Source organism: Phyllostomus discolor, chromosome 12 (genome assembly GCF_004126475.2).
Source record: "Phyllostomus discolor isolate MPI-MPIP mPhyDis1 chromosome 12, mPhyDis1.pri.v3, whole genome shotgun sequence".
Lineage (NCBI taxonomy): Eukaryota > Metazoa > Chordata > Mammalia > Chiroptera > Phyllostomidae > Phyllostomus > Phyllostomus discolor.
Genome location: NC_040914.2, coordinates 35584745 through 35608717, shown reverse-complemented (window position 1 = coordinate 35608717; position 23973 = coordinate 35584745). Strand labels below are relative to the sequence as shown.

At 55.9% G+C, this 23973-nt stretch overlaps 1 protein-coding gene across 2 annotated transcripts in view; it reads right to left on the bottom strand.

Moving 5' to 3' along the window:
- Positions 1–23973, bottom strand: part of ADAMTS17 (ADAM metallopeptidase with thrombospondin type 1 motif 17) — a 188851-nt gene that overhangs the window by 88225 nt on the left and 76653 nt on the right. For both annotated transcript variants that reach the window (XM_036012953.1, XM_028502431.2), the window contains exon 8: positions 17617–17722. In XM_036012953.1, coding sequence (XP_035868846.1) covers positions 17617–17722 — 106 coding nt within the window. The remainder of the gene's footprint in view (positions 1–17616; positions 17723–23973) is intronic.

Genomic DNA, 23973 nt, shown 5'->3' with positions numbered 1-23973 from the left:
GACTGTCGGCTACTGTCCTTCCGACAGGGCCTGTCTACACAAGACACAACACCTTCGTGCTGTTATCGCTGGAACATTCTCACTGATGTCACCACTTCACAGCCTCTGGTGGAACACGGAAAGGCCTGTCATTATATCCTTCTTATTTTTTTGGTGTTTTTATTTATTGATTTTAGAGAGAAGAGGGGCAGAGCGGGGGCGGGGGGCGCAGAGAGAGAGAGAGAGACCTGCTGCTCCACTTACTGATGCATTCATTGGTTGACTCTTGCATGTGCTATGACCGGGGATCAAACCTACAACCTTGGTGTATCAGGACGACACTCTAACCAACTGAGCTACCCGGCCAGAGCACATGTCCCCTTTCCTTGATGGGCACCTGCGGGGGCTGCAAAGCCAGAGCGATCTCCTTAAGGTCACCCAGCAGCAGGTGAGCTTCCTCGCTCCCAGCCTGCCTTGTCTCCGAATCGTGTTTCCCAGCCCCGCTGACCCCGGCCGGCCCCTCGCCTCCCACTGCAGAGGCTCCTCCCTTCCAGCGCCCGTCCCCCCCAGCCCCCACTCTGCTTGGACACGTGCACACACGGCAGCCGGCTCCCAGGCTCAGCCAGTTTCCAATTTTCTGCCTGTTTTGATGAAAATATGTAAACAGTCAAGGAAGATAATATGAAATTCCACATCTCACACAGACGCAGAGCGCTATGTTTGAGTCCTGACCTCACGGTCAGGACAACCTGGTGAGAACTCAGCTCTGCCTCTTGGGGGAGCAACCACTCCTCTGAACCTCCATTCCTCTCGTGTGACTAAACGGGGACACCACCACAGGCAGCCCAGGAGCAGTGCAGGCATTAGGGGCCCTGACCCCCATGCGATCCAAAACCCGCACATAACTGTGACTCCCCTCAAATTTAACCACTAACAGCCTACTGTTGACCAGAAGCTTTACTGGTAATATAAACAGTTGATTAACACATATCCTGTATGTTATATGTATCATGTGCTGTATTCTTACAATAAAGTAAGCTAGGGGGCGCTGGCTGGTGTGGCTCAGTGGATGGAGTGCCAGCCTGCAAACCAAAGGGTCTCGGGTTCGGTTCCCAATCCGGGCACATGCCTGGGTTTTGGGCCAGGTCCCCAGTAGGGGGCGTGTGAGAGGCAACCACACACTCCTGTTTCTCTCCTTCTCTTTCTCCCTCCCTTCTCCTCTCTCCACCAATAAATAAATAAAATCTTAACAAAAAGAAAACCTTAAAAAGAAGTAAGCTAGGAAAATCACAAGGTTCATCTTTGAGTTTTTCAAATTGTCACAAATGCCCCAAAACATTTTCAGTATACATACTAAAAAAAAGTCCACATGTTTACGTGGGTCTGCGAGGCTCAAACCAGTGTTATTAAAGGGTCAGCTGTACTCATTCATTCATTCATTTGCTCATGCATTCAACAAGGGCCTGTCAAAAGCCTCCTGCGACCAGACCCCGCCCTAGCTGCAGGCGAAGGCCGGGCCCTGCTTTCACGGAGTTTCTGCACTAAAGGAGCACCAGGAGAGGTTACAGACACTGAGGAGCCTGGCAGGTAGTGGCTGTGGAGGGATGAGGGCCTCGCTGCGTCCAAGCTCACGCCCAAGTGCAGGCGCGCTACGGTCCCCAGGCTGCAAGCACAGCGGCCCCCAGACATGTGCAGAGCCAGTGAGGGAAGCCGGTGGACGCCCCATGGAAGGGAAGGTGCTGCCGGCGCACAGGACAGAAGCTGCGTGAGCGGGCCTTCCTGCCACTGTCTCATCATTAGCGCGAGTGATGCCGCACTGGGAGGTCGCCCCACAAACACGAGAGCAAACAAGGGGCAGCTGCATAGGAGGCTCCTCGCCTCCTTCCTACCTGGCCCTCACTGCATGGCACGCCCGTGCGTCCGTCCAGAGCCCCTGCACGCCTGTGTGTGTCCTTACTTGGACGGACTTGGAGTCGGATGCTGTACAAAATCTCTACCAAAAAAAAAAACCAACAACAAAAAACCCACAGAGCTGTGCTGATCTCTGACCTGGGAAAACACTCTGTGGGGCGAGGGGGCATCTGAAGCTCATTCTGGGTAGAAGTCCCAAAGAAATTCGGACCGATGGCCACACCGGTGGCATGAGGGCACGGCCCCCCAAGGTGAGTGAGGACAGCAGAGGGGACCACGCTGATTCGGATGGAAAGGCTGCACAGGGCTAGGAGAAAAACTGCCTGGGACAAGCAGGTCGAATTCGAGGAAGGAATAAGCCTTGCTTCCTCTCCTTTGTCTTTGTGTGTGTGTGCGTGTGGTTGTTCCAAAACCATCTCAGGTACTTTGAGGACGTTACTCTTCTCCGTGGGATGTCGGTCTGTCAGGTTCCAGCAGAAGCCCCCTCAGTCTGGGATGGCACGAAGTAAAGGACTCGAGTGGGGACACACAGGGCGGTTTCCGAAGGCCCCTCAGAGGCAATCTGGCCGCCAGCTCTTCCGGGAGCCGCTGTTGTAACGGGTTTGGAGGGCAGCCCCCAGCACCCTCCTCCCCTTCAAAGGCCCGCAGAGCGCGGGCAGGAGCGGACCTGCAGGAGGAAGCCCACGCTAAGAGAGAACCTGCTGCTCCCAAAGTTCAAAGACCCCTCGGGGACATCAAAGGGCATGGAAGCTCCCCCTAAGGACAGGCTACTTCCTGCCCCTAATGACCAGCGGCCCCTTCTGTTCCTTAAAAAACACACCAGGAGGGTTTTATGGCCTAATTATTTACGCTCTGCCCGCCTGCTTCCACCTTGCCCAGGGTGCTGAGGGGAGGTGGGCTGAGGGTGTGGGGGGCGGCCTCTGGGCTGCATCCTACCTCCCGGCCTTCTGAAATGCAAGCCACTGACCAGGCCCAAGAGGGGTGTCGCCCCGAGGACGTCAGCCCCTGAACGCAGGGTGGCCACTTGCATAGCCATTCCCACAAGACCTCACGACTCCAGGGCCTTGGCTCCTGCCCTTCGCCAGCCTCAACCTGGACAGTCCTTGTGTTCGGTCCCCACCATCTGAAATCCTCTGATGGTATAGGTCACTTTCTCCCTGGCAGCAGCCTCGCGACCCCCTGTGGCTGAGAGGGCCCCCTGCTGCCGGATCTCCCAGGCCCCAGCTTCTTCTCTGGAGGGCGGGCTCGTCCTGGTCCACAGCCCAGAGGCTTCCCGCAGGCCGGCCCGCACTACTAACCACGCAGCAGGCGCTGATTCGTGTTCACGCGCCGACAGAGTTGGCTGAACAAGGTAACAGCAGTTTGACTGTGAGGAAGAGTTTCTCCAACAAGAGTTACCCCCACGGGTCTGGGGTCTCTGGGCCTGTTATTTAGGCAGCAGGGTGGGGGGTCAGAGAGCATCCTGTGAACCCTTTCTCCCCAACACACAGTCCGTCCGAAGCGAGCAGCCACACCTTCCCCAGGGGAACAATGGGGACTCTGTCACCCCTTCTGGCTCTGGGGCAGGTTACGTCCTGCCTAACGGAACTCGACACTAGGGAGATAGGACAGAAATAGAAAGGCAAATTCTTGAGTCTTAACGGGACACAGTCCAGTTTCTGTAAAGCACTGGTTCTCAAACATAACCACATAGTGCAATCTCCTGGAGAGTTCTAGAAACTTCTGGTGCCTGGCTCTTGCCGCTGGAGGTTCTGATTTCATTGGCAAGAGGTGTGACAGAAGCTTTGTGGTTTTTTTAATGACAAATAAAGTTACACACTATTCCAATTATATTTTCTAGAATTTTCACAGCAACATTACAATTATAAAGTGATGAGAAAACTGAAGGAACTTTTCCTAGCACCAAGGAAATACAATAGAAAATAAATCTTTAACACACACACAAAAAAACAAAGAAGGACAATAACCACATAACAGCGATGTCGAGAAGCTCGTCTCGGGCTCACTTTCCGCAGTGACCCTGGGGACGAGCTAATGGCAACGCTGGATGCTGTCAGGGCACTGGACGCAGCGCTGCTTCCTGCACCCTGGAGAGGAACGTCTCCCCACCACTTACTTTAAACATAAAAGAAATGAAGAATCCACTGTCAAAATATTTAGAGACCACACCAAACAAATGAAAGGCCTGTAAGATAAATCAGGATTCTTTAAAGCTCCCCGGGAAATCCAAAGGCACACCAGAAGCCCCCGCCCCTCTGCTTTCCCGGTGGGCCTCGGAAAACTGCAGGGCCCCACCCAGCGTTTGTGACTCAGAAGGTCTGAGAGGTGGGGGTTGCAGGGTGGGGTGGGGGGCTGGTGAATGACAATTTGCATTTGCATTGCTATCCAGGTCCTAAGGGATGCTGCAGCTGCTGGTCCTGGGAGTGTCCCTCCCCCGCCGCCCATCCAGGGCCACGCTGATGAGTTTACTAGTGCCAAGGAAAAATTCTGAGATGTCCTAAATGGAGTGACTGCAGGCCTGGGGGTGGAAGGGAGAGAGAGAGAGAGAGAGAAGGGGGTTACTGGGTTAGCAGCTGCAAGTAGAGCCCGGCAGCCGCCTGCTTCCCTTCCGACTGTATGCTGAGACTCTGCACGAACTTCCGGGTGGCTCTCTCCGGGGCTCCCTGGAGCCTGACCACCAGATGCCACCGCCTCCTGCTTTCCCGACGGCTGCCCGCAACCAGTGCAGAGGCAGCCGGTGCTTCTTTCTCCCTTACGGGCTCTGCAGGGATCCCGAAACTGCCCCCACTTCCTCTCTTCCTCTGCTCCACGCTCTCCCTGTAGCCCAGTGTCATTCTCTCAAAACAACATCTTTCTTCTGGACACTTGCACGGAAGGGTCTCCCGGCCAGTCACCCTCAGGACAGCAGATGTGCTAGTGCCCCCCACGGAGCCCCGCTGCTGGTGGGTTGGACTGCGGGCCCAGGGCTGGTTCTTCCCTGGTGAGCCCCTCCTTTCAGGACCACTTCCGGTCTTTGAGGTTCTTGTTGGACACCAGTAGACTTGGCTGCAGGTAAAAATCACCCGGGAAACGGGGCCCACCTCAGACCAAGTACATCAGACTTGCTTGGGGAGGGGCTGGGTCTTGTAGCGGCCCCCCAGGGAGCCTAGTGCACCTCCGCGGCTCAGCACACCTCAGACGGAAACCAGCCCCACAGCTCCTTCCTTCTCTGAGCTGCGGGGGCCCCTCCCGCGGCTCCCAGGACACAACACAGGTCAACTATTCAAGATCCTTCCCTTGTCCCCTTTTCCTCTTCTCTGCTCTGCCCACAGATCTCAAGAAGTCCAAGTCGATGACAAACACCAGGAGTTCTCACCAAGCTTTGCAGCCAAGCGACAAAAATTCAGGACCGTCACTTCTTGCTCAAAGTCAAAGTTCTGACTATTGTTTATTTGCACCCAGATTCCCAGTTTGGGGGGTGAGTCTGGGGAAGGCGCCCCTGGGGGTAGATTCTGGGCCCACACACAGTCTAAGGCCACACGCTTCACCTACAAACTCAACCCTGGTGGAGAGTCTAAGGATGTTGGGTGGCTTTGTGACTGCTGTTTCTTTTGCCTTTTATTTATTTATTTTTTTTTTGAGGCTCTTCTTAAGCAATCCTTTTTATCTTTAACTGAAATCTTCACTTCCCCCCGGTATAAATTATAGGCTTCTTTGCAGTAATCACTACTGCTTAAATGGCATTCAATTTACAGGATAAAAATATATCCCCCTGGCCGCCTGAATGACTGTGTGTACACGGCGCGTCCTCCAACCCTCTGCGAGTTCTGGCTCAGGGCAGCGATCGCGTTAGGAGGGCGGAATGCGGTTTCAAGCCCTGCCAAAAAAGTATTGCCTAAGCGATAATTGATATTTTTCCTCGCAGCAGCCTTTGGAGTTGATAACAGGTTATTAAAACAGGAAAAGAGGTTCCCCCCCCCCACCCCCGGCCCCGGCCCCGCTGCAGAATCCCATCTGAGGTGTCAAAGGAAAAGGTGTTCCAGACAGAAAGCCTCCTGGTGTCATGGTTCCGGCAGAGAAGAGGAATCTTCTTGTGTCAGGGTCTCCAAAGCCAAAGCCACAGCCAAAGCCAAGGGCAGCGGCTGCCCACGAGCCCTCCCCTCTCTCCCACTCCTAGCCACATGCGACCCAGCTTGGCAGGACACTCGAACATTTGGAGAAAAAAAAGAGAAGCCGGAAATATCGACCGGACCAAGTACCTTGCTATCTCTGTTTCTTCTTTAAAAATACTTTTGATGTTGACTTTGACTTAAAGGTCTGCTTTCAACTGGTGTTTGCAGAGGAGACTGGTGTGTGATTTGGCAGCCCTGATGGAGCGGAGACTAACTGGGCTGAACTGGGAGTCGCCACAGGCAGGCCTGGCCGTCCCCGTCTTCGGCCCCTCCCGGTACCAAAGGCCGTTCCTCCAGGTGGGCTGCCGGGGCGGGTTCGCTGCGTGGAAGGCAGCCGAAGCCCTGTGCGTGACACGCACGCACCACAGGTTTTTTTCCTTGGGAAAAACCCTAATTCTTTAGGGAAAAGAACCATCACTCTGGTCTTTCGACATAAAAGGAGACCAAGGCACCGAGCTGAGGCTGACCTGCAGGGGATGCTGGGAAGAGTGCCCAGGGCAGGAAGAAAATCATGGTCATTTTTTGTCACTTAGTGCTCAGCGTTCCTCCTGTCCTATCAGCACTGATTCTGGCTCTGCGGTGACAGCACTGTTGATATAAACGGTGCCCCGCCCTCAGGCCTACTGCTTTGCACACTAACACACATCATCCCTCCCTTCCTTCCTCAGCCTCCAGCCCTAACACGGATTCATCCTTGTCGATGCCACCGGCATGTGAATATTTTTTGAGGCCAAGGCTGTCCTCTTGTAGGGTCCTAGAAGGAAATAAATTTTCTCACCCTTTATCGGAGTTGCAATATGCACAGCCAGGAGCAGAGATCAAGAACTACTGGAGACCACGGCCAGGCAGCCTCCAGGCGCAAGCCCCGTGGGCGGAGCAGCCTCTCGGGACACAGGAGCCAATTCATGCGGGAGCAGGAGGCGACCAGGGTCCTTCCACGCCCTCAGGTTCCAGCAGGTGCCACACAGCTCTTGGGTGCTGCACTGGTCTTCCAGGCCTTAGGCAACATGACGCCCAAGGTAGAAGGAAAGATGACTCCTATCTTGTGGGATCCAAAAGTCAACCCAGAGGCTGACCCGCTGACCTCGCAGCACCACCACCAGGGTAGCCGTGGAATGGGCTGCACCCAGACAGGTAACAATGACTGCGTAAGTAGTAAGTGGGACAAAAAATCCCTCTCTCTCTCTCAAAACCAACCTCAAAAAAAATTGCAAAATCAGGGCAAGAAAGCTATTCTCAAGACTCCCCCAAGGAAAAAAACTTGAGATAAAAGTTTTCCCTCCATCCCTGCCAACTGTTTTTTATATATATATGTATGTGGTGTATATATATATACACACACATATATATACACATATACATATGCATATATACATATACATGCATATATATATATATATATATATATATATATATATACCTTATTTAATTGAGCTTAAGCTGCATGTTTTACAAACTGAAGGCAAGACCTTCCACCAGCAAAAAGATTACCGCTCCCTTTATCCCGGTGGTCTAGAATGGAACTTAACACTATCTCCGTGGTCTGCCTGTACATACTTATACACATGCACACACACACATGCATGTTCATATAGACAGATGTATACATACTCATATACGTATCCACACATGCACACACTCGCACATGTACCCACAGCTGCACACGCCACACGAAGAGGAGGTCGGCTGAGAGGGCTACCCCCTTGACGTGCCCCAGCTGATCTGCCCCGGGCCTGGTGTCTGCGGGAGCCACCTGGCGGGGCTCAGATCCTGTGTTTCTATCAGGCCCCCTGATGCACGTGCGTGAAGGACCTCAGCCCACAGTCGGACAGCGAGGAGGCACTAGACGTGGTTCTGCGGCGTTCCTCCACCCCGTCCTTTGTGACGTGCTTCTCGGCCAGGTTCTGACAGGGGAGCTGTAGGTGACAACTGCCAGGGCAGGCTGGGCAGGGATGGGGGCAGCAGAGGGGTCTCTAGAAGTCCGTTACACTGAGTCAGCCTAGCTCTCCGTGGACTGGGCCAGCTGGCCTCCTCGTCCTTCAGAGCAGCCCCTGCCATGGGAGCACAGTCCGCACCACCCCTCGGGGACCCCAGGGCACGTGCCACAAATGGGTGCTTCCCGCCACAGAGCCAGCGCAGCCACCCACAGGACCCTCGGGTGCCATGGACCCAGTGAGCTCATGCTCTGGTCTGGAAGGCTTCTTTGGCCAGGAACCAACCTGCACGGGCCTCTCAGTCAAGGGCAGGGGTACCCTCGTGGGGTCCTCAGTGGGTCTTAAAGCTGCCCCATGGCAGGGGTGCTAGGGGCTGCACCAGCGCGTCCTCAGTGTGGGAGACGCCGTTATCCAGTTCCACTTGTCAAGACTCTGCCTCCTTCTTCCCTTTTACAACCTCCCCAGCTGCAAGCTGAGGAAGCCGGGGCCCCGGCGTGGGCCCCAGTCCTGCCCCCCAAGTAACACATCCCAGCATCACGGGGCCCCATGTCTCCCATGGGCTGCCCACCCTGCCACACAGCACCAGCACCTCCAGGGACCTGGACAACCCCACACTTCTCCTTGGCTCAGCTCAGAGCCGACCAGCCCGCTCCCTCCTCCTTCTCTCTCTGCTCCCGATGGTAATGGTACGTGAGCACCAGCGACCTGCCAGGCTTACTTGGCACCTGCCCCTCCTCCTCGCCACAGAAGTGTGGTTCCGATGAACAGGATCACGTCTTTGTAAGGCGGCCCGTGACTTGCTAAGAAAATTATAACCCTCTTGTTCTGTATTCATCTATCATTTCATTTTATTTTATTTTATTTTTCTAAGGGCCAGATCCTCACGTGGGTCCCTGGCCACAATGGTGCCTGTTCTGATGTCAGGAACAGCGTCTGAGTTCGAGGCTCCTCCAACCCCCTCGAGCCTCTCTGCTGGTCCTGCCTGCCGCCGCCACCTGGCAGCACCCCCACCACCTCTGTGCTATTCGAGAGCATGCCCTCTGTGCCTGAGAACAAATGGACAAGGATGAGGAGGGCTTCTCCTGCAGACGGGCCGCTGACCGGGCTGGTGGTCACTACCCAGGTTCTCAGAGAATGTGCAGCCACCCTCCGGTTTTGGGTTTAAAATTTTCCACGAGCCCTGGCTGGTGTGGCTCAGTGGCTTGAGCGCCAGCCTGCGAACCAAGGGGTAGATTCCCAGTAGGGGCACGTGCCTGGCTTTCGGGCCACGTGCCTGGCTTTCCGGCCACGTCCCCAGTAGGGTGTGTGAGGGGCAACCACGCATTGATGTTTCTCTCTCTCTCTTTCTCCCTCCCTTCCTCTTTGTAAAAATAAATAAATAAAATCTTTTAATAAATACATGAATAAATACATAAGGTTTCCCATCAGCAGTGGGCAGTAGATGAACAAGGGTCTCAGGAAGGAAACCAAACACCTTGAGAGAACGGGGACATGTCTTAGCCGGCTCAGGCGGCTATTATAAAATACCATCAACAGGCTGGCTTCTCAGCCAGAGAAACGGACTGCTTGCAGAGCTGGAAACTGGAAGTCCCAGAGCAGGGGGCCAGCATGCTCGGGTCTGGGGAGGGCCCTCTCTTGGGTCGCAGGACAGCCGCCTTCTCGCTGTGCCCTCCTCACTCGGGGATACAGAGCGCTAGCTCTTCCGTCTCTTCTGAGGGCACCAACCCCATGCACGAGGGCTCCCCCATTGTCAGCTAATCACTTCCGAGGACCCACCTACCAATACTATCACAAACCTATGAATTTGGAGGGGACACAGGCATGCAGTCCTTACATAGCACAGTATAAGCAGACGTACAGGGAAGCGATTCCAGTTACCAGCAGAGCCGCACGGGAAGGGCTTGGCCCTGGCCCAAGCTTGGCTCACGTGTGTAAAGGACCCTGCACCACGGCCTGGGGCTCCGGTCCGAGCCTCCGCCCGGCTGCTCAGAGCCACAGGAAGGGAGGCAGGTTCCCGAGAAAACTGGCTCTCAGCTACTTCATGGAATGTTCTGAAAAGTAAGGCAGTTCTAAAGGGATTTCCCAGTTTGGTTCTTCAGCCAAACTCAGCTTGCATCCTGTCTCTCCCAACACCCTCTCGGCCCACTTCGCTGGAGGTGAGGAAGGCGATCCACCTGATGATTTGATGCAGGTACCTCCCAGGCTCGAGTGACGAAACACCAGCTCAGTGTCGTGACCTCTGTCGTTACAGGGAGGAGGCTCTGGAGGCGGCGGACGCCCCAGACCCGGCTGGGTTTCCCATCACAGAGATCACGGCTGGTGTCCCAGGAGCAGCTCGGCCGGGCTGCCCAGGATGCCGGTGGCACCATGGCTGCCTCCCTGCGGAAGAGCTCGGAATGGCTGCCCCTCTGCTGGTGGGTCGCCCGGCCTGGGTGGAGCCGGGGAGGCTGTGGTCAAGGTCCTCTTCAGGACAGCAGCTCAGGGCTTGCCAGGCCACTAGATGAAGTGTCCTCGCCTCACCCCTGACTCCGCGTCCGGGGTAAGACTCCAAAGGAAATCATGGGACATTCCCTGCGATTCCTGTTGTTTCCGGGCAGCGAGAAATTCCTGCTGAGGGCACAAAAGGCCACTGAAATAGGGCCACCAGTTACACGGTTGCTGCTGCTCCGGACACGCCACCTCCCGTCCAGGAATCACCGGTCTGGGAGGGCAGCAGGAAATTCTGCTTTTGCTTGCGTGTGGGGTGGGGGGAGAAGAGGAGGAAAAAGGGGGGGCTGTTGTGAAGCCTGTGATGGGGGGGCAGGGGAGAGCTGTGCCAGGCGCAGGCAGGCCTTGCAGGTCCCCAGGCGCCTCCTCCGTAGCCACCAGACTCCGAGAAGACAGGGGGAGGAAGGATGTGGCAGGGGCCGGAGGCGGGGCCGACAGGACCAGGCTTGTAAAGCAATGTAAAAGGGCCTGCAATTTTCAGCAGCAAATTTTAAAAAAAAAGGACGATGAAAGGAAATGAGGCCTGAAGGTCCTGTGTGGTTCTGGAATCTGGACAGGACGGCCGTGCTCCGAGGGCGCGCGAGCACAGACTTTGAGCCGGGGCCACACACCGAGGACACGGAACTCAGGAATCGCTCCAGGGACCCCGGCGTGACACCCCCAGCACCCCCAGCACCTCCAGCACGTCCAGTCGTCCCCCTGCAGCCTGGCTGGGAAAGGCTGTGGAGGCTGAGGAAAAGCAGAAGGAAAGGCTCGGGGACCCAGGGAGGAGCCCGTCTGAAAACCCAGCATGGGACCTGCCGGCTCCAGAACCAGACCCAAGGCACCAGCGCCTGCCCACGCACCTGCTGGGGCAAGGTGCCCCCTGTCTGGTCCGCAAGAAACTGGACACACCCAACTGCCCTAATTCCAACTGGAACGCACCCTCCTCCTCCCAGGACTTCCAAACAGTTCCATTTCCAGGAGTCCCCTCTCCGCTGTGCCCTCCTCATAAAGGTGGCCGGTCTGACGGGTGCGCCGTGCCTGCCAGCCGAGCACCGGGCACAGGGTGCGGGCAGGAGCGGCGGCTACCTAGGCACACCCGGCCTGCATTCCCCACGCATCTCCCCGGGGCTCATGCTTCACACAGACCCCAGACACACGTGTCCCCTCTCCACACATCTGGGTGCTGGCTCTCCTCACTTCCTGCCCCGGGACGGAGACGATCCTTTCCCGTTCGAATTGGGTTGACTGCAGTTATGAGACCATTTCCCCCAGAACCCCTTCCCCCTCCCTCCCTCGTCCACCCTCTGCCCATCAGCTACGATTCAGTCCACGCTCCGTGCTGCGCCCCAGGCGGGCAAGTCCCCAGCCACACGTCATCGGGCCATCCTTCCGACGTCCCCTGCCCTGAACTCCCAGCTGCACCGTGTCACATTCTAGGATGAAACACTCAGCGTGGCAGGAGCTAGCTTTTGACGGCATCCTTGCGGGACCTGCCTGGGGCTGCGGGGCCCACTTGGGACTTCAGGGCAGGCAGCGGCATCCACACGCCCTCTGTCCCCATAGGATAAAGTCCCTGCTCCGCCCTCCTCCCTGTAACATCAGCCGGGACAGCGCTTCCAAACTGGGGGGCAGTTCCAGGAGCCATGCCTGCGTGTGCAGGTCTGAGAAACCAGCTGTGTGCCACACACCGCTGCCACCAAATCCACTGACAGCTCTCTGCATGTCTGCGGCGCACGTGTGGCTGCTGTGTCGCCAAACCCAGCTCCCTGTGAGGACATCTGGGAGTCAAAAGCCCCACCCGCCCCTGCTCTCGGTTTCTGGGCACTAGTGCGTGCAGTCCCTGGGCGCTCTGTGAGCGGCGGGGCAAGAGGTGGCAGGGCTGTCTGCCCAAGGTGACAACTTCCAGGATGGCTACGTGTTTCTTCCCCTGCCTCGCCAGCTGTGAGTGAGGCTGGCTAGTGAGGCCTTAGGTAGGTGGCCAAGGGCTGGAATTCGGGGTGACCGAGAGAGAGAAAAGGGGAGAGAGAGGCGAGCGAGAGCCAGGAGAGCTGGGCCAGATCCAGGCCTGTGTGTGGCTCCACCCTGAGGGAGGCCCAGAGGGACAGGATGATGGTCGAGACATGGAAGCAAGAAGGCACACGAGGCCAGGAATCAACAGGGAAGCCCCTGGGGTGTCACCTGTCAGTGGGTCTGTCACCTGGCTGCAGCGGCATCCCCGGGAGAGTCTTTCTCACTCACCCACCCCCCAAGCATGTGATCCGCTCAAGCGAGGGTGAAGCGTGGCTCCTGGCACTTATTAAATGCCTCAGGAGCCCTTCTCCCACAGCAGTGCCCAGCTGCCCCCCGCACCAAGTTCAAGGCAGCTGCAAAGCTTCCCTGGAGAGAGCAGTGTTTCAGAGGCCACACTCTGCGCCTGCCGGCCAGAGCAGAGGTAAATTCCAGAATGGAAAGACCCAAGGAAGGGCAGAGGTCAGTCGGGAAAAACCCCGGGAAGGGCAGGTGGGGGAGACGTGCACCCGGAGTATGGGGGGCGAGAGCCCAGACTCGGGGCAGGGCTCTCGGGCCAGTGTGGAGGCCCTCTTGGAGGTTTCCTGGGGTCGCAGGGCCTGCGGTTTGCAAGGACTCTCAGGAGAGGCACCGACCTGGCTCAGGCTCATCTAGCTGAGCCTCCTAAATCCACCAGGAGCCAAGCTTTGCTCTCTGCCAGGGAGGGAAGGCTCTTTGTGTCTACCTACACACAAAAAGATGCCTTTTGTTTTGCCTTGTTTCTGAGTGGGTGGCCTCCCCAGCTCACCATCCCTCCTAGAAAGCCCGGCCCTGAGGCATTTCCCGGGAGCTCTCTGCCTCGCCTGATTGAGAAGCGCGCTCCGTGCCTGGTGCTCGGGGCGTCTCTGGGCCCCCAACATCCAGTTGGGAGTCAGTTCTGTGCCCTGGTGGCCCCAGGAGGGCTCCTGCCAACCAAGGGACTCTCCGGCCTTAATCACGCCTTACCTGACTGACTTCTCTCCCCCCAACCCCTCTCAGCAAAGGCATTCTAACCAGGATGTTGTAGAACCACTAACTTCCTTGGGTTTTGACACCAAGCCGCCCAAATCCCAGCAAACAACACACCCCAAAATGCCAACAGATGCGCTACACCCAGTCATTTTAACATTTCACTGACGTCACTACAACCCCACCCCCCTGATCGGTGAGGGCGCAGCTTGATTTGGTTTTTGCCTTTTCTCTGGGGCGGCCGGCATGGACCTAAGCTCCTCACCTCCTCAGAGGACAGTGCTTCCCATGACCCGTCTGTTGACCCTTGAAAGCAGGAAGGCCACCACGGCCATCTTCTCATGCTCGGGAGCTGCCCCTCCATCATGGTCCCCAAGGGTGAAGGAAGTCACAGCAGGGCGTGGGCTGAAGCACCTGCGTTTTCGGTTGGGCTATCATGACATGACAGGGAGACAGCTGCCTCCCCAAACGCACACACGGCCACATTTCCACCGCCAGGCAAACTCCAAGTAAAGTGCAGCTGCCTGTCTGGCAGTCTCGCAGGGGCAAGACAGCAACCAAGGCCATGGACACCTCAAAGCCATTGCCAGACGGAGCCCACTCCTCCTCCAGGCAGAGCAGCCCCTCCCAGGTCCCCTCCCCAGGCCCCACCCACGATCCCCCCAGGAACTGCACATCCTTCAGTGCTGCCCGAAGCTGGGGCTCCAGGGTTTTCAGCCCTGCTTTAAAGAAGGGTGATTGTCAGACAACTGTCAATCATCGGAAGGCTCAGTCATCGGAAGGCTGTCAGTCACCAGAAGGCTGTCAGTCATCAGAAGGCTGTCAATCTCACCTATGGACTCGAGTTTCCTAGCAATCCCTCCTGATGACACATTTGCTTTCTTCTGCCAGCTGTGCCGTGCCAGGCGGCAAAGCGCCAGTATCCATACCTTGGTCTGGGGGATACATAACAAGCTCTCTTCCTTGTTACCTATGTCTCGTCATTTGGGTCCTTATTTTAATGGCCCTGTGGCCTGGGTTTATCATCATCTAAGTGATTCCTCGTCATTTTAGGTCAAGAGTGGAAATTTTTTAAAGAGGGAGACCAGTTTTCTGAACTAGAAAGCGAAGGCTAATTATAATACCCCTCCCCCCGCCCCCTGACAGGTCTGACTCAACAGCACTGGGCCCAGCAGCTGACATAGCACGTGCTCAGTGAAGGGGATGTCACGACCTCCCGTCGTCCTAAGCGGCACCACTGACACGACCCAGGCAAGCGCTTTCCACTTCCTTTATCGTTTAGAACCGACGGGGTCTCGAACTGGACTGGAGCCAGCGTACAGTCCCAAGCACGCGAGTTTGGAACTGCGATATTTAAACAAAACCATGGCACACCAAGAGACAGTAGAGAGAGGGAGGAAAAGAGCATTCCAGGACTCGGCTGAGTCAACTGTGCAACGTGAACCTGAGACCTCGCCGGGGCTTCCTGACAGCCAAAGCGGAAGGAAAGCGTGGTTCGTGTCTGCGGCCCCCACTGTCCGATCCACTCGATGTGCCCCTCGCACGGAGCGGGAGTTCTCCTCCTGACACTTGGATCTGAGGGTAACTGCATGCCCCTGTCCTCACACGAGAAACACCGGGTGAGTAACAGAAGGGCTGAGACTACTTGTGCCCATGTGCAAAGGCCCGCACACCCAGCCTTCAGAGAGACAGGGCACTTCATCAGTGTCAAATGGTTAGGGGACAGTAGCTGGGCACCTGGGGACTTTCCACGTGTACACAAAGGGGTGCTTTTCTCCATCTTCTAACATTTGCATCAAGAAACTTTCTTGGCGGGCACGGACCGGCGTCTCAGGTCCTCTGACCATACCATCTTGTCCTATCTCAGGTCACACGTACATACCTAAGGAACATGGAGCTAAACGGTTCCACCCCACGCCAAAACGCGGAACAGCTCCCCAGTTTCGTGTCTGTGCAAGCAGCCCAGCCAGGGGCTTCCCTGGCCGTGGAGGATGGTCTCCTTTTCAAGCCTCCGCACAGCCCTGGCGGCCGATCTGAGGGCCCACGGAGCAGAGCGCCGCGGGGACGGAGAGAACGTGACTTCATCCTCAGGGGCTCCCCTTCCCCAGGCTCCCGGATTCCGTTAGAGACAAGGGACTGCCCTCGGAAAGCTGTAATCACCCACCGAGAGGCAGGACCAAGGGCTGGCGGGGGTTTATGGGCTTTGATTAACAATAAGGTGTTTGTTTTTGTAGGTAATTAGTGTTCAATAGCAAGCTATAAAGGGTCCTCGAAGAAATTCTAAACAGACCGGAGCTGAAGGCAACCACAGTCGGACTGAATCCAACCATTCATCCTCGCAGACCTCCTGGGCCCCGACCCAGGCTTTGATCCCGCACAATGGCGCAGGTCACCGGGCAGAAAATGGCCCTCTGTGTTTCCCACATCGGCAGAGAAAAGGCCTCTCTGTGCGGCACGTGGGAGCGTACACTTGGGTGCAAGCGGCACTCCTGCCCTCACCCTGGTGCTGAATGACAGGGGGTAATGTGATGCACCCGTCTGGTCCAAGGGCCCCGACGAGATGCATGCTGGGAAATGTTCTGACAACGTTGCGAGCTCACAGCCATTAGGACGTCGATTCCAGGGAACTGTGATGCACTGGGAGCATCGTCTGATAGCGAGAAGGGGTGTGCCAAAGCAGTAGGGATGTACGCCTTCCTTCCGGCAACCACTCTCGGGGACAAGCTTGTTATTAACCAATCAGAGATGAGAACACTAATTTGATTATGATTCGTTTAAAATGTATTTTCTGGTAGCTCAGGCAAGAGAGTTTGGGGCGAAGGGCTCGCGACAACTTTTTAAAAACGTTCCATCAAGAAGAAATAATAACTGCGCAGAGAGACCACAGCTCATCTTCTTTCTCTTGGCCAGTGACCTGTTTTTCCTCCTTAGTCCCTGGAAATACGCGTGAGATTATTTTCACTTCCTGTACCCACATCACGGGAACCAACAGGTACAGCGAGGTCAATTACCAATCTGCCTCCAGGAGTGAAAGAATTAAAAGGGGACCTGATAATCAAAGCAAGCCCCAAACATAAATAAATAAAGCCACAGATGTGGCTAATACAGAAGAAAAACTCTTTTGTCATTACATACTGGTTTTCCTCTTGCAGAAGCTTGAGTTTCCATTTCGGGTCCCAAGTATCTTACTATGTAAGATAGAAAACCTTTACTATATATATATATATATATATACACATACACACACACACATATATGCAATGAACTAGACTCAGTTCTGTGCCCTGTTGGCCTCCAAGAACTAGATTTTCCCCCAAGAACTAGATTTACATTTACTTTTGTTCTGTTCAAACCAAAATTAATTTCCCCACTGCTTTGCATGCTCTGGCCTCCTCGATGTATTATTTATTTTTTAAGTTCACAAGCCGTTGGGTCACAACTGTTCCCTGCGAGAAATGCAAAACAGACAACTGCTCTGGGAGAAAGAGCCAACCCTTGGGCCGCAATGTCAGAGTCAGCTGACTTTCCGCCACCTGAGACTTCCTGCAGGTGACCTCAGCCTTGGGCCATGCGCTCGACCCCTCTGACCTTGTGTTTTCTCACCTCAAAAACCAGGAGGCTGCGTTGGAGCCTCTGGCTCTGGGTGCCAAGGGTCTGGGTTATTTCCTCCTGAAGGGAAGAACAGCCACATGCAGGGAGGCGGTCGCTGTTAGCATTTTAAGGCTTAGACACTGACATGCTACCTTCAGAAATGTGGACATTGGAAGTGGCTGCACAAAAGGTCAACAGGAGAAAGTCCACAGGAGGAAGACAGATAAATCCCATTATGTGAATGTGTGAACAAGAGGCTGGGAGTGAGGTGAGGCTCACGCCAGCCAGGAAAGGAAAGTGACCGGAAGACTCTCTGAGACAAAACCTCTTGCCGTTCCCCTGTCTGCTTTCAGAGCAGTCCAGGGCACCAAGTTCACGTTTCAGCTCTCGGAGCCTGCCTGCCCGGTGCCTCTCGGGTCCCCTGGAGGGCTGGGAGCCAGGCCCGCTGGCCCAGGCCCACGCACTTGTGGAAGATGCAGAGGCCCACCACCGCACCGGAGTAGAGTCTGGAGAGTTCAAGTGCAAAGGCCCGCACTCAGAAAGGCAGTGAGACAGGCAAGACAGCACGGAGCCCCGCTACTTACTTGTGGCCCAGCTCATGGGCGATGGTGAAGGCCAGGTTGAGCCCGTTGTCCTCGGCAAGCACGCACTTCCTCTTGGCGCTGCACACGCCTCCTAAGTAGGCAATTCCTGCAGCGAGACACAAAACACGTCCTCTTCAGAACACGGGGCCCTGACCTCACCGGGAAGGTGCACGTGGTCATACATCATGCACGGTCATGGGAGGGACGGACGGGGAGGACGACGCGTCCAGGGCTGGCCCTGCCGTTCCAGGGCTCACAGGGGGGCTGGCTGGTGCGTGGCGAGTTTTGTATCAGCGTCATAGTAACGATGTCCCCAACACACATGTATCGGGCATGTAACATGTGTGAAGCGACAGGCCGAGCAGGTTACACATATCATCTAATCTAGTCCTCACTACCTGGGGTGGCGGTGACAGAGGGGAACTGAGATTCAAGGGAGGAAAGGCGACTTTGTCTCCAAGTCACCTGGACGGGCGCCCAGGGCTGGGGCGCCAACTTGAGGTCCGGGGCTGGGACCAGGCGAGGTCAGCAAGGCCTCAGTTTGTGCACAGTCTGAGGGGAGGCTCCCTCTCAAGAGCTGACCCTGAACTTGCGTGTCCCCCAGAAGGAAGGCGTGCCTCCTTCCTTCAATTCTCCCCCTGGGCACCCCCTTCCCCTCACCCCGGTCCTGGCCCTGTAATGGTCCGTGCTGTTGGGGTGCAGGGGCGGGGGGTGAGCCTGGCGGAGAGCAGGCCAGGGAAAGGCTGTGTAAACAGTTCCAAACAGAGTTTCGGGAGAGACGGTACAAAACCGGGACCCAGAGGGCGGGAGAGAAGGCTGCCGAGAGAGGGCCTGGAAGTCATTACGGAGGATGAGCCCACGGCCCGGCCCGACTCACCCACCTCAGCACACATTGGACCAGGCCCAAGGACCCTCCCCGAGCTGGGGACAGTGAACCCACACGGACAGGAGGAACGCAGCCGCGGGGCGCCGCGTGAGCTGGGGCCGAGCGCAGAGGCTGGGAGGCTGCTCGCCTCTGCAGGACTCGCGGGAGTTTCCCAGAGGAGACGGGCTCGTCTGGCAGAGGGACGTGTGTCAACGACATGGGGGCCTTGGGCCTGCGGGACACGTTCGAGGAGTGCCGGCCGCCAGCCGTGCGCCGGCCATGTCTGCCGCTGACACTGTGGGGCTGACGCTGCCCGTGGCAGCGCTCCACACTTCCTCCTGGCTTCCGCCGTCTCTGCACACAGGGAGGCCACCAGGCACCCGCAGGGCTCCTCTCCACCGGAGCAGGAGCCCCCAGACCCCGGGCCCAGCCGGGGCTGGGGGTTGTGAGGCCTGGAAACACCTGTGCTCCCTCTGTGTGCTGGCGCCTGAGTCCTCAGTACAGCCTGTGGAGGGAGTGAGCCGGTGGTGGCACAGGGGCTCACACACCTGGGGAGGCTCCGTGCTGCTCCCACCGTGAGGTCGCAGGGCGCGTGCAGCAGACGGGGGCTCTGCGGGCCACCCCGGCCCGAGCGCCACTTTCATTAACGTGCACAAGGTGTCTTAGGACCTGAAGGTGACCTCGTGGGCACAGGGCTTGAGGAGGGAAAGAACTGGCAGAGGAGGACGGGACCGGGGAATGAATTAATTAAAACAAACCTCCCTCCCTGCTCCCAGAGAGCTAAATAAACCAACACCCTCTTTGTTGACAGCAAGTTCAAACAGGGGTGGACCTCGGCCATACGCAAGGCCCGCCACCCACATGACCCCGTTGGAGAGGGGCAGACTGGGCTCGCAAGTGCACCCCCAGACGCCCCCCCCCTGCTCTGCACCGTGAAGAAGCAACTAGGGGGCCCCCGCTGGCACGGGGCACACCGAGCCAGGCACCGCACCGTGCCTATTTTCATTTAGAAACCAGCAACACTCTCGGCCAAGGGTGAAGAACTCTGCTAAAGAAAGGGGGGGAGTATGTTATTTTTGGCCTCCAGACGCTGTTTTGCACGCGGACACCCGAACCCGGCCAAGCAGACGATGGGGAGCAGAGACACGACAGACCAGAAAGGACGCGACCGGGCTCCTCGGTGCCTTCAAGGTCACCGTTCTGGTTTTGTTTAAAAACTGCTTTGTGGGCTGTTGCAGAACGTCCAGCAGTCGGTCGGTGGAATGCTCCCACACGGCCCCGCTGGTATGCGAGGGCGAGGGTGCACACACACACACACACGCTCGCACACACACACACCCAGCAGCACCCTCCCCAGCCCCGGCCAGGGCTCCTGCGCCAAGACATCAATCACAGACAAGCTGATGAGCACGCCCAGAAGTCGTCTGGTGCGGGGGCAGAGGAGACAGCTGAGGCTGGCGGGCCTGCTGTCCCGAGAGCGTCTGCTGACCCAGCAGACTTGAAACGCCACCCAGGCCCGTGTCCCCAGCCTCCACCGCACTCGGGGCCTGGAGCGGGCCGTTCCGAGTTCCCACCCTGATTAGGTAACACGCGATGCTGGGGAAACAGCTCAGCGCCGGGCCTTCCAATAATTGCGCTTTAATTTTTCCACAGATGACTTTTTGAGAGCTAGAAACAAAGGATCAGTGTATTTACAGAACACGCTCTCCCTCACACGACGGTGCATGAGGGTCCGGTGCTCTTGCAGTGATTTACTCCGGCCGGGGAGGGCCCTGTCCTAGAGCCAGGCCAGGCAGAGGGCGGGAGGGAAAAGAGAGAGAGGGCACCCAGATGCGGGAGCAGGAGCGCACGGAAGCTGGGGGCATTAATGGGCAAGGACGTGGAAATGCTTCGAACTCCCACAACGAAGTCTGGAGAGAATCCCAGGTTGTTGTAAAAGAGAGGGCTGCAGGGGATGGGTGGCCGTGAAACCACGGGAAACAAAGGCCGCCGCTATTCTGGGTGTCCTAGAGAGGAGCGGCCGTCTGCACGGGAGGGCAAGCGGGAGGCTGGGGGAGACCCCATCACCTCTGGCCACAAAGGCGCCATCCTGCACACAGCCACGTGACCCCCATCCTAGGGCTCATCCAGGAAAGAGTAAAAGCCTGTTTTCTCCACATTGATTTTTTTAAAAGATTTTATTTATTCTTAGACAGAGGAGAAGGGAGGGAGAAAGAGAGGGAGAGAAACATCAATGTGTGGTTGCCTCTCACATGCCCCCTATGGGGGACCTGGCCCGCAACCCAGGCATGGGCCCTGACTGGGAACTGAACCGGCGACCCTTTGGTTCGCAGCCCGCGCTCAACCCACTGAACCACACCTGCCAGGTGCTCTACCTTGATTTCTTTTAGGAAAAAGTGAAATCTGCAAACTCGAGTTCTCTGAACAGCAGTGCTCACGAGGGGGGTGGAACCACAGGGTCCTCCCTCAGCAAGTGGAATTCCCCACACTCGCCAATTTCAAAGAAGAAATTGTAGTAGAACTTATTTCTGAAGTTTTGAAAACATTAGTGGCACATGCCCTCGGAGCTCCTGGGAACACAGGGGAAGCGGGACGGTGTGTGCTGGGGTCCTGTCCACCGGCAAGCGTGGCCTCCGTGCTTGACCCTCCTTTGCTGGCAGGGATCACAGCTCCATTTTACAGACAGGAAGGTGGAGGCTCCGGAACCAGGCCTAGACTTGGATGTGAATGCGGGCTCTCCTCCATCGTTCATGCTCCTCCAGGCAAACCCTGGGCCTCCCTCCCGAAGCGCTGATAACCAACAACAGTGAGTCATCTTTGAGGACTTAGAAGATCTCCCTAACCCTGAATGTGTGTTTATACAGAGATGCGGGTGGGAGAGAGCACAGGTTCCGTGTGGTTAAGTCCAAACGCTCTTAATCCTGAAGATAGAAAGACCCCAGCGATAGGCGTGGCAATATTAACAGTGGTTGCCTCTGAGACACGGAGAAGTCATGATAGATCTCTTTAATGTTCTCCTTTTCCTCCTTTCTTTTGTTTAGCTTAAGCCTAATATAATGAATGTGTATGTACTTGCTATGAAAATTACAGTTATTAGTTATATTTCGTGTATCCCAGAAAACATAAAGCAAGGGGCAGAGGAGGGAGAAAAGGAAGGAAGGAAGGAAAGAAGGAAGGAAGAAACCTCTGGATTTTGATCCCAGTATGGAGGAAGTTCACGGTCAACACAGCGGAGTGCGTGCTTGCATCCTGACTCCACCCTGCTACACTGCGGGCACGGATGCGGGAAGCAGAACACCTTTTTAAAATCTGAGGTGCTGAGCACAGAAATGCGGGCTGGAAGAAGGTGTTCTGATACCCGGAGAAGAACCTGAATTCCTCCAGCACAGCGGGCCCGTCCCCCAGAGCCCAGTCAGCCCAGGTCACTCTCCCTTCCCCTTCCTCTTCTGCTCCTCGGCAGGGGCGTGATTTTGGTGAGGAGACTGGGGAAGGGGGTTTAATTATTTTCTTTTTCAGTAGGACAACCGCACGGTGTGAGCACGCGATTCTTACACTCAGACTTGACCGCGGCACTGTAGATTTAAGGAGTAAACAACACCCAACAGTATAAACTCTGGTTTATCCCTCGAACAGTCACGGGTAAACCATCCACAGCGGTCGGCCTTGCTGACCGTGTCTCGGATCTTCTTGGGCTCAAGTTTCTTCCACCAGCTGCTGAGGGTACCGATGCCATCACGGTTATCACCGGGAGACCCCAGGACAAGTTCAAGAAAGCGACCCCCCAGCAACCCCAGGGGTAGAGATGTTTGGGTGGCGTCCCATGTTCAAACTCCTTTGCAAGGCCTTCTGCTCTCACAAATGTCATGACGTGGGTGGAGGTGGGGTTTAAATTTGTGAACCACATTTCAGAGTGAATGTCTTCGAGTCTAGGGTGGGGCGAACGAGAAGCAACGGCAGTCATGTCTCCTTCTTCATGGCACTTAGATTTTTCAAGCATCGCCGTGAATGCTGAGGTCACAAGTACAGGAAGTACAGGACCCTCACTCCCAAAGGAAATGCAGGGTCAGGTTCCTACCCATCAGGGTTCCACCAGCTCTCGACGGACCAACACAGGGCCTTGGCTCACATGTGTTTCCGTGCAAAAACACCTTATCTGATACAAGTTGCTGAGCGCCGTGCGCACGGCCAACATGACAACTGCCAGAAGGAAGCTTACCTCGCACACATTTTTTTACCCCCACAAGGCACAGTGCACCTTTTTGTGCTCTGGAATACAAGGAGGCACTTTAGCATCATCCTTGGAGGCCATCTAAACAGCAACATCATCAAAAAAAAAAAAACCCCACAGAAATGTGAAAAACATGGCACCCGACAGAACACGAGAGCTGAAAGCAGGTACAGCGTTGCTGTGTTCAACCTCGCCTGGGAATGTGCCTCTTCGGCTGCTAGGCTGTGCACCTGACTTTGGAGTTAGAGATGAATTTTAGCAAGTGGGTAAATTCCCACATGCAGAATCCTCGAGTGGTGAAATGCAACGATATCCTAAACACCCTTGTCCCGTTAACAGGCATATCCTGCTATATCCTTATCAGTTATAACAGGGAAGTTCGCTTTCATTCCTATGCTGCTTCTCTTTCCTAACTCCATAGTAATCGTAACTATTTGATGCACAGAGGTCTGCTCTCCTCTGCACGCTCTCTCTGAGCTCCCTGGTCCCCAGACACCACACCCTGCACCGTGGGTCACTTCCAAAATTGGAAGGCAGAAGCTCCCCAGTCTGAGCACTGAAGGGCTCCCACGCTTGCTTTGGAAGCTCACACAAAGCTGGAGGAATCAGGGCAGTGTGGTATTTGTATAAAACGAGAGTCCTCTCAGCAAACAGTGAAGGGACAAGAGCATAGAAATAAGGAGTTTGTCTTAGGAATATTCAGGGCCACACACAGATGAAGTGCTAGTGGTATGAATCAGGTAATTATTCCAAGCGGTATCGACCAATCAGAGCGGTATTAATGGCTCAGGGCCTGCTCTTATCCGTAGCACCAGGCTCCGCCTGCATCACCTGTATTCCTTGCACCCTGGGAGCGGCCTCTCTAACGCACCTGCACGGTATCCCCAGGACGGCTGCAGTGGAACGTCCGTCCAAGTTGCCTGCGACGCCCTTGACTCGCAGCCTCACCCCCTCTCATGCTAATAGCTCTGTTTCTACAGGAAGAATAAAATACAAGGCCATGCGCAGAAATATGTGCCAACTTAGCGAAGCAAGAGAAACGCTTTCTCAGAATAATTAAGAAACCACGTTCCTTGCTAAATGCTGAGCCGAGCAAAGCCATTCTCTTGGGGATGAAATGTGGGATCTAAGGGAGACTCAGGGTGATGGTCAATAGCAGGACTGAGGGTCCTTTTGATCTGTACTTGGTTCTAGGTGCTCCTGGGTAGGGGGGTGGGCCTGGCTCTCGGGCTGTGCAGAGGGGTCAGTGGAGGTCAGGCCAGGC